The 15,152-nt window shown below is 45.9% G+C and overlaps 1 protein-coding gene across 7 annotated transcripts in view; it reads right to left on the reverse strand.

Annotated features, from left to right (window-relative positions):
* Positions 1–3,259: 3,259 nt before the first annotated feature.
* Positions 3,260–15,152, reverse strand: part of CAMKK2 (calcium/calmodulin dependent protein kinase kinase 2) — a 45,193-nt gene continuing 33,300 nt past the window's right edge. For 2 of the 7 annotated variants that reach the window (XM_077920071.1, XM_077920070.1), the window contains exons 14-18: positions 12,318–12,431; positions 11,823–11,951; positions 10,149–10,249; positions 6,624–6,665; positions 3,260–4,460 (exon numbers count right to left, since the gene is read on the reverse strand). In XM_077920071.1, coding sequence (XP_077776197.1) covers positions 4,382–4,460; positions 6,624–6,665; positions 10,149–10,249; positions 11,823–11,951; positions 12,318–12,431 — 465 coding nt within the window. In that variant the 3' untranslated portion in view covers positions 3,260–4,381. The remainder of the gene's footprint in view (positions 4,461–6,623; positions 6,666–10,148; positions 10,250–11,822; positions 11,952–12,317; positions 12,432–15,152) is intronic. The other 5 variants (XM_077920072.1, XM_077920075.1, XM_077920073.1 and 2 more) reach the window with 5 other exon arrangements.

A 15,152-nucleotide genomic window follows, 5' to 3' on the forward strand; every position in this document is an offset into this window, starting at 1 on the left:
ACTTACATCCTGCCCTTACAATCCTGTGCTGGCTAGAAGTGGTGGGAGTCCAAATATCTGGAGGGCACCAGGCTGGGAAGGTGCTTGCATTATATCGTGACCCTGATGTAGGACAGGTGAGGGATAGCCAAGGCATCTTGTGGACCTTTCTGGGATGTCCTTAAGCTACAGGTAAATGTATTCTCTCTCCCTCTCTTTTGCAAAACCAACATAATGAAACCCCTAGAGGCTGGATTTATCATTCCCCCACATTTTTATTTCAGCTTGAATACTGAAAGTCCCCTGGAAGTGCTTGCCAATTCCTTGTTGGGTCTGTCTTGTTTTTTTAAAAGGTCATTTAAGTGATAAATACATAATGTTTAAAACGCTTGATAAAAGTAGAAGTGTAGTAGAAAGGACATAGGCAGGAACAAAAATCAAAAATAATAATACAAGCCTTGGTCATTCAACAATATAAAAATCAGCATTATTATAGAGCTTGGACAAGGCGATGCCGCCAGGAGTTACAGTTCTGTAGCCATAGATGCAGCAGCCCTGTAATAAAATATGCTTTTAGAGCCTAGCATTCCTGGTTACATGGGCATAAAAAGCATGAACTGCACCTGAAGACAATAATTTAGCATTGCTCACACACTTTTCTTCTCAACGCCAGAATCTAAGCTGCTGCTTTTTTAACAAAATGAATTGCTTTACAGCTTGAACCCATTCCAAGCTCTGGAGCACCTTTTTTTTTTATAAGGCTAAGACAGCTGTGGCCTCTGAGTGCTGTTGGACGTGCCCCGACTACACTGGCTGGGTCTGATGGAGTTCAGCAACATCTGGAGGTCCACAGGTTCCCACAGACCCACAAAGATTAATGCCACTCGTTTGTACCGTCCATTTTTACCATTAAAAGCCCAGCACATTAAAATGTCTGCTGTAGATGTTTCTGGAAGACGCTCAACCTCAGACTTTGGATAGTCTCCACGGGAAGGGAATTCTGCCAATAGCAAAGGGACCTTCCCCTATTCTGTGCCTCTGTGGAGGCAGCTAGTCCTGCCTTGGGAGCAAACGGCCAAGAGGCTATTCCTGAGCAGTGAGCAGGCCTTAGCCGAGGTCTGTGGTTGGTGCTGCCAAGCCAACTGTGCATCTCAGCGCAGCAAGCATGGTGCGAGGGGCTGAGTCCAACCCTCTCAGAGAATGCCTGAGCAAGTTCAAGGGCTGCACAAGACCGCAGCTCGTCTAGAACAAAGGCAGGCCAGAGAGCGGCGATGGAATAAATTAAATCACATGTGCAAGCTCCCAAGCACTGCCTGTGGGCACCAATGCGCTGTCAGTTCAGCCGATGGCACCTATGAGAAAGAGCCCAGTAAAGATCCCTTCAGCACACAGGTGGTGATTTGCTCTTCCTGCCCAGTCCCTGTTTGTGCTGGCTTGTCTCCTCCTCCACTTGGAACATGCCCCCATTTCATCCAGCGCCAGGACTGAACACCTCCCTTCCCAGCTGTTCTGAGCAGTGGGCATGTCTGGCCCATTTTGTGCTCTTGTCTCTTTTCCCGTTTCGTTAAACAAGGCAGCCATTTTATGTTACACCACATACCCACACAGCAACCATTTTGTGACTGTCTTGCTGGCCCATAAAACACTTGGCAACCCCTGAGACACATTTTTTGGCATCTCAAAGTTTAATGAGGAGACGTGGGATGCTAATACAGGCTGCCTGATGGCTCTTTCTCTGGGCTTCCCGTTATTTTCAAACCAGGGAATTACATGGTTCCTCCCTAACAACAACCCACAACTACTAAACAACCCCCTGCTATCTGCCCCTGGAAGACATTTTGTGCTTGCAGGCTTGCCCAGATGGATTCATATGTCTTTATCACAAGTGTTTACATCGTTAGTTTTTCAGTCTTGTTTTAAATGCATTTGCTCTTCTTTGTGTTTTTAACTAACTTTTGAGTAAATCGTCTCGGGACAGTTATTTAGAAGGTGATTAATAAATTGATGGTAATTAGTTACAGATAGGTAGCCGTGTTGGTCTGCCATAGTCAAAACAAAAAAATTCCTTCCAGTAGCACCTTAAAGACCAACTAAGTTAGTTCTTGGTATGAGAAGTGTGCATGCACACGAAAGCTCATACCAAGAACTAACTTAGTTGGTCTTTAAGGTGCTACTGGAAGGATTTTATTTTTTTTTAATGGTAATTAATTACACATTTCTCCTGGTTGTGTTGAGTGGGTGGGGGCTTCAAAACTGGAGAGGATGGGACGCATAAAGGAGCCCACGCCGTACTCATGATAAACCACAATAACCCAGGAGGTCTGCCATTTAGTTCTACGCAAACAGGCAGCAGATTCCCTTCCTCCTTCAACGTTTTGACTCCAGTGCTCGTCATGAAGAGAAATTAAGCATTAAGGTACCTCCTTCTTCAACAAGCTGGTGTCCTCCAGATGTTTTGGACTACAACTCCAGCACCAGCACCAGCCTGCCAGAGGGCAGAAGTACAATGGAAAGCTTAAGTAGAACAGCAAATAATGTGGACACACAGACTGCAGGATGACCTAAGATGCTGCTGCCATGTAAACAGAGCTTTTACACTGGGAGCAGAGTAGAAGGAACAGTGAAAGTAAAGCCATCAGCCACTTAAGCCCACCCAAAACAAATAGATTAACTGGGGCTACGAAGTGGTACCTGATTGCAAGACAAACAGCAGAGAGAGAGGCCTGATGGTTGCTGCAGCAACAGTTTATGCATTTTGTGGCTCTGCCTCCAACTGGGAGATGTAGGCAGGCCCCATTTGGGTTTGAGGGAGGCTCTCGGAGGCAAGCTCCATGCTCAGCAACCATCCCAGGATTGGGTCAATTTTACAAGGTGAGGGTTTGGAGTGAAAGAAAGACTGCATCTCTGAAAGCATCACTACTGGAAACTCTTTAGTCCACAGAAAGCTAGCATGTCAGGGGTATAGATTCTGATGAGTAGATGAATTTTTGGGTGCTGGTTGTTTTCTCTCCAAGAAAAACATGGTAGCATCCAAACATGCAATTCTGCCAGCTGCTTTTAAAATTACAGATTTTACTGACATGGCAAAACTATTCTAGCAACTTGTATACTCCAGCAAAGGCTGGGTGGAAATTATGCATGAGCTTAGCCTTTCATTCCCTGGTCCTTTTGTTTCCTCAGCTAGTGGCTATCGGAGCACAGGGATGCAGGTGCTGGTCCCGTTCTAAAGATGGGGACAATGACACATTTTTCAGGTACAAAAAAAGCACAAAACAGCTACTTCTGCTTACAAGCTAATTGAAATATTCGTTAGCAGCAAAATCTATATATTTCAGTAAAATTCATTGGATTGTATTCAAAAACTGCAGAAGCTATCTGTTATTCTGTTAAAATGTATTAAACCATGTTACATAACAGGAAGTGTTGGATTATAATTATTATTTTAAAAATGCTGATTATTATTTTTTGTACATGCCCATATAGATAACAGAGATCAAGTAAAACTGCTAGCAGGAAATTCTTGTTATCACTTCATCAGCTAGATACAATATCGTTTTCACTCAGCAGTGCATGTTTTCAAATTTGTGCTTGAGCATGACTGTACTGAAGTCGAGCACTCTATGGGTTCTTCTGGCACACACAGCCCCTCAAAAAGAAAGGGCTCTGTCTGCCTTGTATGTCTGGAGCACTCAAAACCCCACAAACCACACCACTGCTATGGTCTTGAGGATGGTCAAATGAAATCAAGGCAAACCACTCTCAAATGCAGCTGTGAATAATCTCTAATCACAAAAGCCCAAGCATCACCGAAAACCCCGATGTGGCATTTCTGTTTGGTTTCCATGCAGTAAAAAATATCAATACAAAAAATGTATGTATAGTAAACACCAAAGCAAAAAAGAGAAAGATGTATGTTACTGGAAGGATGCAAACACAATCTCCGCTTGATCAAAAGCATCACACTTAGCTGCCCACTTTCAACACGCTTTTAAAATACCGACCATTTTCTTCATGAAATATTTGACCTGGGAGTTTCTCCCCACCCTAAATGAGGTTGATAGTTTGGCTGATTTTCGCAAAATCAGTATGACGAGCTCTGACAACGCTCCATTCAGATGAAGCCCAGGAGCAGGCCGGTTTGAGGTCCTCGTATTTTGATATCAGACATGATCCTGTGATGGTCCTTATTTACGGCGGCTGGACGGATTCTGCTTTATACAGCATGCTGCCTCAAAAAGTTCTACATTCAGCATCTATATGGTTACCAGCCTCACAGAATGCTGGCTGGATCGCCCTGGGCTCCACAGGCTTCTCCCTCCATGGACACATGCTTTGTAACGGAGTCGGGGGGTGGGGAGTCGGGATGGGACCAGAGGGTGCACTCCAACCAGAATGGCAGCTTTCAGGAAAGCAGTTCATTCTCGCCCACGTTTGGCAGGTCACTGATGCTCTTAAGGTTGTCTTCGCTGTTTTGCTTTCTGCTTTAAAAAAATGAAGAACAAACGTGTTAAAAACTATACAACATTTTTTTCTCCAAGGTCAAATGAGAAGGAAGAGAGAGAGAGAAAATAGGCTACACATCTTCCGATTGCACCTGACGCCATTTCTATGGCTCCAGGAAAACTTTGATATATGCTAATGGAGGTTCAGGTGGGCAGTGATTGCACAGGTGCCTCTGCTAGGACAGGTGTGTGGTTTGTGGTGGTGGGGTGCTCCTGCATCCATCTTTGGTGCTTGAGGCTCATGTAGCTTCAGTGGCTAAGAGTGCTTCCTACCAGTTATGGCTGGTACGCCAACTACAGTCACTCTTGAATGGGGATAGCCTGTCCCTGGTGAGTCATGCATTAGTAACCTCAAGGCTCGATTGTTGCAATTGGCCCAGTCTGGAAGCTGTGGGCAGAGCTGGACCACCAGCATCAAACAACCCCAGTATTTAGGAACTCACTACTGGGCCAAGTTCAAGGCTGTTGAATTAACTCACAAGGCCCTTGCCAACTGGGTGTTGCCAACTCCAAGGAACGTTTGATCCCTGCCTGATCACTGAGGTGTTCAAGGGAAGTCACTGGGTGTGGTCCCCGTGGTCCAGATGTTTGGCTTGCATCCACCAACAGCTGTGCCTTCAGTGGGCTCCCTGCTGTGGAATTTCCCCTCAGCTGAGATCAGACAGGCCCCCTCGATGTTGAGTGTCTGGCACTTACTGAAGAGTGTCTTTTTTTGGTAAAGCTCAGCAGGCATTTAAAGTAAGCTTTTTCTGGTTTCATGGTTAGAGAACTACAGTGTTAAGCAAGATAAAAATTGGTGAAACGAAAAAGTAAGAATAAATAATCTGCCTTCAACAACCTGTTGCCCTCCAACTTCCAGTGTGGGCAATGGTCAGGGATGAGGGAGAAGCCTCTACAGGGCAGCAGGCCTGGGTAGGCAGTGCTATAGCCTTCAAGAATGTAGCAGACGGCCAGTTCAAGAAAATGGGAGGGATTCCATGAAGGCTATGACCAATGTTCCTCAGCACAAGCATTTCAGCTTGCCAGATTGAAGAGTCCCTCTTCTCCTGTACCTGCACACTATTGTGGGGGTCCTCCCGTCCCCCCCTGAGCCGAGTTTGAGAGGCATGGGGCTGCATGCAGGAGGGGGGAGTCTTCTTGCATTAGCAGAAATCCTTGCATATGTACACGCCTCCCCTAGTGGGGCTCATTAGTTGAATCCCGCCTGTAGCGATTTTTCTCTTATCGGATGAACAGGAATATAGAACCTATGAAGTGACACTGTTTGCAACTGCAGCAAAGAAAACCTGAGTGAGAATTTTGCACCAAATTGCCCATAGTTTGCAGTGCCTTGTTAATATGAACAAGCTAAAATTAAAAGCAACCCCAATAAATTCTACGGTTATTTTTTATATATGGTACACACTTATGCTTTCGTGTATTTTATTATACTTACAATGGCCATATAACTACGAGCAGCATAGATCAAATTGCATCCTTAAAGTGTCTGGACAAGTCATGAGTAGAAAAGAAAGCACTCTGTATGAACACTGAGAGTTAAAGAGAACACGCACCCTCTCTGGGCTGGGTGTCTCACCACAGAGGAGAATGCACTCTGCACACACATTGAAATCCTTTGCAGCCCGTATTTTGAAAATGCACCAAAGAAATCCAAGAGCTGGCACCGGTCAAGTTTCTGCTGGCAGCCACATGCATATATATATATTTCCCGACAACCAGGGGCATTGCTAGGTACATAAAGCGCTCAGAGCAGAGACCCACAATAAATGGATGGAGGGCCTCTGGGCAAATTGAGATGGAAGGCGATAGACGTTCACTGTGCTTTGCAAGGCATCCAGCTGCCCTGGAAGCAGACTAAATTAATAATAATGCTTTGAAACACCCCTGCTGACAGCCCACCACCTCGGCATCCTGCTGTGTGCTACTGCTTAGTTGGGGAAGGGTCTTTGTCGAATCACGATCATGCTACACATTTCAGAAAGGGAACCCCAAAACAAGAGCATTCCATGCGTCAGAAGAAGTCGGCTTCATGCTCTCCCTTCCACTGACGACAACATGCAGCAGCTCAGAGACTTTGATTCCAGTTCATTGCATAACGGACAAACAGGTAGAAGGAGCTAGCAAGACAATTGTGATCTTTACCTTTGACTGATGAAATATTTCACAGTTCCCGATTTGTTTTTTCTGGAGTTGTGGGGTGGGGCGTGGGACAGCGGGTCAAGGAGAAGGACAGGAAGTGGATATGAGAACACACAACCATACGTACAAAATTAAAAAAAAATCCTTCCAGTAGCACCTTAGAGACCAACTAAGTTTGTTATTGGTATGAGCTTTCGTGTGCATGCACACTTCTTCAGATACACACAAACACACACACACACAAAAAATCCAGCAATGTCCTCCACTGTCAGACTCAGCACTGGCTGCGTAGAAGTACAGATCTTTCCAGACACAGTTCAAAGAAACCAAACCATAAAATGGAGCAACGGAAGTAGAAGCACAACATTGCGTAATCTGCATGTCTCCAAGACCTGCTGCTGTGGCCCAAAATCTCAGCTTTTGCCAAAGACAACAAGTCCGCTCACCCCTTTTGGTGCCCTGGCATTGCGGGACAGAGGAGGCTTCACTGGGACGCCAACGTGGGAATTCAAAATGCTGTGCCCTTCCTGAACCCCCTCCGCCTATCAGGAACCGAATCCTAGCCTGCACGCTGCTTTGGCAATTGGGGCCGCAGGCTGGGACTTGGGCTGCGCTGGGGGGTGCCGCTGTTGGAGCCAACGGTGGGCTTCCCTTGGATCCACCCCTTGCCCATTTAAGCATCCTAGACCTGGGGCTCAGACTGTTTGTTCCCTATCCCACCCACCCTCAGTTTAAACTGATAGTCAATGACTTTGCTGTGGCTACGCTGGTCGCCATCCTTCAAGGGGCTGGGTGGGAATTTGCCCACTGGGCTAATTGGCAGTGACCCAGTGGTTTTGCCTACCTCATAGCAATCATGACAACTGTTTGGACATTGGGGCAATCCTTTGTTTTGGATGGAGGGGAGGTTGTAGTCTCTGCCTGCCCCTCCAAACTGGGGTATCCCTTTAAAGGGATCCGGGGGGGGGGGAGTGGCCATGTCCGCATGCCCTGGGAGGCCCTGGGGGGGGGCCACCCTCTTGAATGTAGGAACCCCCACCTAGATTGACCATGCGTCACTTCCAGCGGGTGGGCCAGAAGTATTTAGATTTCCCCATGCCCAAGCCAAACCTCTTTCATCTGTATTCAATAAAGTTGTGGCCTGTTTTGATCCATAACCCAAGTCTTATTGGTCTCTTATTTATATGGGTTTGGGTATGGGAAGTCTGATTCCTGATCTTGCAAGAGTTTCTAGTCCACAAGGTGCAAAATAAAAACTTAGAGATGTTTCTATGAACTCTCATTACCTTCTTCTTAGCTACCCCTTTGAAAACTATGCAACCCTTAATTTATTCCAAATCCCTTGAGCTTCCTCTGACCACAGAATCTGGATACTTTGGGTGTAGGCATGGACAGAGCGGCAGAACTCAAGGCAGCCCTCACAAAAGGTTTTCCCCATCAGCTATTCTGCACTATTTTAAATCGTTTTTATCATTTATTATTCATTTCCCTAAGAGAGAAGGGAAATTGGGGGCAGGTGCTTGTGAGGCACAACCATCTTTTGGCATCATAGTAGCAATAAATTAAATAAATTTAAAAATAAATTATTTTAAAAAATAAATTATTATTTTTTAAAATCCTAAGCAAACAAACAAATAAAGAAAGAAAGTCAAATTTGGGGGAGGACTTATGGGGAAGGGAAAACACTTGGGGGAGATGTATATGGCCTGTGGGCTGGAGGTTGGCCACTTCGGCTTCAGAGTGAAGGTAAAGGACCCCTGACAGTTAAGTCCAGTTGCGAACGCGTTTGTCTGCTCTGCAGACAGTTTTTCCAGGTCATGTGGCCAGCATGACTAAGCCGCTTCTGGCACAATGAAACACCGAAACCAGAGCAGTGAACGGAAACGCCATTTACCTTCCCGCCATAGCGGTACCTATTAAGATACTTGCACTTTTTGGCGTGCTTTCGAACTGCTAGGTTGGCAGGAGCTGGGACCGAGCAACGGGAGCTCACCCTGTGGCGGGGATTCGAACCGCCGACCTTCCAATCGGCAAGCCATAGGCTCAGTGGTTTAGACCACAGCGCCACCCGCATCTGTGAATAGGTAAAGGTAAAGGGACCCCTGACCATTAGGTCCAGTCGTGGCCGACTCTGGGGTTGCGGCACTCATCTCGCTTCATTGGCCGAGGGAGCCGGCGTACAACTTCCGGGTCATGTGGCCAGCATGACTAAGCCGCTTCTGGCGAACCAGAGCAGCGCACGGAAACGCCATTTACCTTCCCGCCAGAGCGGTACCTATTTATCTACTTGCACTTTGACGTGCTTTCGAACTGCTAGGTTGGCAGGAGCAGGGACCGAGCAACGGGAGCTCACCCCGTCGCGGGGATTCGAACCGCTGACCTTCTGATCGGCAAGTCCTAGGCTCTGTGGTTTAACCCACAGCGCCACCCGCATCCCCTGTGTCTGTGAATAGAAAGCTACAAAAGTAGACAGCTCAGCCCCTGCACTTTTTGGAAAGTGCTGCCTCCACCATCACTCTGTGACCAGCAGCCAGCCCCCACAATTCCCTTTTCTACAGAAGTTCTTAAAAATAAAGCAAGCCCATCTTCTTTTACATTGCTTTTCTCCACCTCTTAAAACAACAACAACAACAACAACAACAACCCTGCACCTGCCTTTCCCAAAGCTGGTGCTGCTGCAGGAGAGACCCACCTTCCAGTGGTGGGTTCAAGCCACCAGTGTGCTAAACACCAAAGTCTCCCAGTGGTCCATTTAAAGCTCAATAAGCACTTGCCCTCTCGCCTTTTCCTTCACAGAGGCTCTTGCTATGTTTCTTTACCTGAATCTGAGATGTAGCTGGTGGACATGAGGACAGGGCCTTCTATGCATGGGCACCACACTTATGGAAAACCTTGCCTTAAAAAATTTGGATAGCCCCCTGCCCATGCTTTCAGACACCAAGTAAAAACTTTTCAATTCAGACACACTTTTCTACAATGGGTGGCATATACAAAAATAAATATATTAATAAAAAATATGTTCTGGTGAACAGCTGTAGTTCACACAGGCTCCTGGACAGGCATGTCACGAGACTCAGCCATGTTTCTACATGAGGTGAGCACCTCAGATCATAATCTCCCATGTTATGGCTGCACACTGAAGGGGAAGACAGTCAACGCCATCTTTTATTGACAAGGCTGGCTCAAAATAGTTTGCCGCCTGAGGTGGAGCAGCAAAAGGCATCATCCAAAAGTCAAAGTGCAAAGTTTCCAAGGGAAGCAAGGTTACTCTTCCACACTCCCTACAGTGAAACACAATTAATATTCCATTAAATATATATGAAACTGCTGTCTTCTGCTCACACACACACACACACACACACACACACACACACCTCAAGTTTGTTTAATGGCAGGGCTGGGCCTGTATGTTAGGTATTGTTGAGCACCCCTAACTTCCAGGGAAATTCCCCATGAAAATTATCCACAGCACATTTGGAAAACTCTTGCCCTTCTCCACAGCTCAAGGCTCCTGCGTCAGAGACTTACGTCAACAGATTCCCTGGTGCAGAAAGGGATCGCTCTTCTCTTCTACTCCCCTCAAACGGGTTCCCAAAAGATCTTTTCCTGATCATTGATTTTACCAGGATCTGAAAGAGAAGATTATAGAATCATAGAATCATAGAATCATAGAGTTGGAAGAGACCACAAGGGCCATCAAGTCCAACCCCCTGCCAAGCAGGAAACACCATCAGAGCACTCCTGACATATGGTTGTCAAGCCTCTGCTTAAAGACCTCCATGATTGTTTTACTATTACCGGTATTTCTGTATTTATATGGTGCTGCCTTCATCAACGTGGCAGCCCCCAGACAGTTTGGACTACAATCCCAAGACATCTGAGGGGGGCCAGGGGTTGACTGCATCCAGTTAGCTAGCACCTCAGGGAAAGGCCTACATGAAATTTCTTTCTGATGTGTTAGCTTAATGCAAGGAGAGAGGCTTTTTAAAACTAGCTCATTCCAGGCAAAGGCTACAGATAGCTTTTCCAGTGTTATACAGTCATACCTTACGTTATGTTTGCTTCATGTTATGCTTTTTCAGGTTGCGTCCCACGGCCAACCGGAAGGACCGGAAAGGGTTACTTCCGGGTTTCGCTGCCCGTGCATGCACAGTAGCGCTAAATCGCACTTCGCACAAGCGCCAATCATGCTGCGCACCTGCGCAGATACGGTGCTTTAGTTTGCGGGCTTTTCATGTTGTGAACAGGCCTCCGGAACGGATCCCATTCGCAATATGAGTTACCACTGTACTAGCAAGCTACATGCAGGAGGAGGAGGACTCAGAAACATGGATCCCCCTCCCCACAATCTGAAGTGATACTGTCCAGTATTCCTCCTCATTCTGCATCAGTCGAGGAGACCCTTTGGCCTACAGGCCAAACTTGACCCACCAGGCCTTTTGGGGAAGCCACCCCCACTCGACCTATGCCAGATACTCCACATGAAGTCGGGTGGGGGCTTGGTAAAAACCAGGTGGGAGCTTAAAGGGGGCTCCCTATTTCTCCTTTGCTGGAACAAGGTGTGTCCCCAACTTCCTTGCTCAAGGAGGGGGACGGGGCTTCCATTCAGTGCAAATTGCTTCTCCCACCTAGTGCATATGGGTCAGAGGTTGAAAGGATCAGCATTGGGGAGGGGGTCTGCACAAGCCTTCCTGCCACCACCAGCAGGGAGGAAAACAAAGGAGGGAAAGTCCCCAAAGAAATTCTCTCTGTTCCTCACTCCCTGCAGCTGTGCTCACCCCCTTCCCACAGCGACAGCATATTTGGGAGTGGGGGTCGGGGGGGGGAATAAAGGGGAAAAGAAGCTTCTGCTTTGGGAAGCGTGAGAAAGAAGGGTCAATGTGACCCTCAGCCCTCAAAAGGTTAGCCATCCTTGGGTTATAACTTACGGCAGGATATGAAGAACCTTGTGGCCCTCCCCATTTTGCTGAACTTCAACTCCCATCATCCTTAGCCCCTGGCCATGCTTGCTTGGGCTGGTGGAAGTTGTAGTTTGGCAAGACAGGAGGGCCAAAAGGTCTCCACACCTGGCGCACTGTGACCTGCAAATTCAGCCAATAAGGCTCGCTGGCACTTGGAGCAGATTTTAAAAATAGGTTGGTTAGACGTGCCCTTTTGAATCAGGCATATCCAACACACAAGCAGCACTTGGGTCTCACTCACCACAGTGGCCAAGCTTGGGATGTGCTTGACCGAATTCTCAACCTCTTCTTCGGTCACTTCTATGAGCGTGCAGTTCTCGTCCTCTGTCGGCAATGGTTCCACCCCGTTCTTGGTGACCCAGGGGTGCACCTTGTTTGAGAGAAGGGGGAGAAACACCACACGTTGCCTTGATTTCACAGCTGGAGAGCGGGGAAGCCCTACGATTTGGTGACCCAGAGACTCTTCTTGTAATAATATAAAAAGTTGGGCAGAAGCCGATAATTGTTTCATTTTGGGGGGAAGAGGGAACAATTTAAGAGAAACACACTTCCCCTGGACCTGGAAGGACAGAGAAGTCGGCACTATGAAACTTTATTTTAAAATAAGATTACGAAGCTGGTTTACAAAATGGAGGAAGCATCCTTTGCACTTGTCGTGGGGCTGGGGGTGGGGAATCCCTCGGAAATCCAGCTACCACAAATCAATTCACAGCTAGGACTGCAGTTTGATACACACCATGGTAGCTTCTAGATTGAATTTCTTGAAATAGGCTGTCAGGGCCTCTGAAGCGCATTTGGCAACTGGAACGGGTCCATAGCATAGCGGCAGGGTTGTCAACTGGAACAGGCTCTGGGGAACACATATAATGCCCTCATACCAATCAGTGGTGTGGACACACTTGGAACACAGTGTACATTTTGGGTGTCAAAAGGAGAAGGTGTAGAAAAGGGAAACCCAAAACCATTCAGGGGCTGGTTAGAACGGGGCTTTCTGGTTGAGAGGGGGTAAAGAGACCAGGGAGAAGAGTTGGTGGAAGAAGATTGGAAGAAATTTAAAGAATATTTGCAGAAATATTGTAAAATTAATGAATGTTAAAATGATGTTGGATTGAAAATAAGTGGTATTGGCAACAAGGTTAATAAGAATATGCAAAAATGGATTGATAATGGATGAAAACATATAGCTATAATATGTTAAGATATAGAGTTAAGATAAATGAAAGAGGGTATGGATTTGCTGAATTGATTATGTAAATGGAAATAAAAAAAAGGGGAGGTGTGAGGAGGTCAAGGAAACAAGCAAATGAGCTTAAAGATATCGAAAAATGGATTTGTTTTTCAAATTTTTTTAGTTATCTGTTTTTTGTATTTTGTCTTTTCTTTTTTTCTATGTATTTTTTAGTAATTCTTGTAATTTTCTTTTTATTTTTCTTCCTCTTTTATGTTTTCTTTTTACTCTGTAAATCTCTGTTTTTATTCCTTTTACTCTGTAAACTTCTGTTTTTTGTAAAACACTAATAAATATCTTATAAAAAAAAGGAGAGGGGGTAAAGAGAGTAAGAGTAAGCATTACAGAATTCAGCCCAAGAATACTAGAATCAGGGGTGAGCCAGGGAAGGCGAAGGACAGGAAATTCAGGACTGTCAAAAGTAAGAACTTCTTGACACACTCACAACAAGGCTCGCAAGGCCACCATCATGCTGAAGGCAAACAGGTCTGGGGCTAATCAGACCTGGATGAGTACCAGGTGAACACCACCGTGGGTACCATGACAGAAGGAAGGAACATTAAATAAATGCAAGAAGATGGATGGATGGACAGACAGACAGACAGACAGACAGACAGACAGACGATACCACACAAAGCATTAAAAACTATGACATTTGCTACCACAAGATGTGGTGACAGCCATGAATTCAACCTTTTCAGGCCCAGAACCCACCTTTAACCCAAACATGCATTTTGTGACCCCTGCCTTCATTATTTTCAACCATATATTTGTATGGTGGTAATGCTGCTTTTGCAACCCACCTTAGATCGGGTTGTGACCCTGTAAGTGGATCCCAACTGGGCTAGACGAATTCATGGAGGTTTCGGCTAGCCATCGTTACCACCCACAGTGGGTCTTTCCAGCTTGCAGGCTCAGAGGAGGGGGCTGCTATCCTCAGGTCTTGTTTGTGGGCTTCCCAGGGGCATCTGCTTGGCCAGTGTGGGAAACAAGATACTGGGCTAGATCATAAGAGCCACACAGGATCAGGCCCATATTCTTATAGCATTGGTTTCCAGAGTTAATGCTGGCAATTTTCCAGGCACAAGGCAAAGTGTTGGTTCTGACCCAAGCAGGCTAGCAGTGCCTGTCATTTCTGCAGGTTCTGCAACATGCCATTCACATACAGTGGTGCCCCGCAAGACGAAATTAATTCGTTCTGCAAGTTTTGTCGTCTAGCGAATTTTTCGTCTTGCGAATTATTATTTAGACAAAGGAAACAAAGTCGCGAGACGTTTTCGTCTTGCGAAGCAAGCCCATAGGGAAATTCGTCTTGCGAGGCAACTCGCAAACGGAAAAACCTTTCGTCTAGAGAGTTTTTTGTCTTGCAAGGCATTCGTCTTGCGAGGTACCACTGTAGTAAGAGTGAATTAGTGTTGGATTTATACAGGTCCATCCACACATCCTCCTGCTTTCTTAGTTGTTCTGCAATGCTTCCCCAGTGGTTCCACATTACTGCAACCTGGAGGGACAGCTCTTGCACCACCGCACAACAAAAGTGGAACATACCATTTGTGGTATGAAAAGTAACAGGATTTCAGCAGGAATTACAGGACAAGCACCAGTGGAAACCAACCAGCATAGCTGCCCCAAAACATATGCAGGTGCCCAATTATGCCTGAGAGCATCATGCGCACAAATCATCATGAATGCACAATAAAAAGGATGTATGGCGAGGCCCTGAGATAGCTCAAGAATTGCCTCCTCCTTCCACAACTTCCTCCAGGTGCTTGGAAATCCTTGGCAGAGAGCTGTATAAGATCATAAAAGTACTGGCAGCTTATTCCAAAAAGCATTAGAGAAATAATTGGATACCATAAAACCACTAAAACTAAACTTGTTATCTTTTGGGATATTTAAAAATTAATGTGAATAGGAGACATGAAGACCTAGTTGGAAATTTATTGCTCACTGCCAGAGTCCTAAAGGCAAAGTACTGGAAATGCAACTCATGTCCCAACAAAGATGGATGATTATGGGAAGCCTGGCAGATAATGAGAATGAATAAATTAACTGACTGTAGATGACCAGGAGAGAGAAAATACAGGTCAAGATTTCCTCTCTTAGATGCAGCAGCTTTATATTGTTTACTGGAACAAGAACAACCCAAAGGAAAAAGTGAGATGAGAAATACCAGCCAAGTTGTAATTTTAAAACTTGATAGGGAGGGGAAAATTCCCCCATTGTGAGAGCTGGGAGGGTCCATTACTTTCTGTGTGAGACAAGGATTAGGGAGCAACTTTTAAGAGAGGAGTCGGTGTTTTCTTTTCTGTTTCTTTCTCTGTTTTTGTTTTTATTTAGATT

This window comes from Podarcis muralis, chromosome 16 (genome assembly GCF_964188315.1).
Source record: "Podarcis muralis chromosome 16, rPodMur119.hap1.1, whole genome shotgun sequence".
Lineage (NCBI taxonomy): Eukaryota > Metazoa > Chordata > Lepidosauria > Squamata > Lacertidae > Podarcis > Podarcis muralis.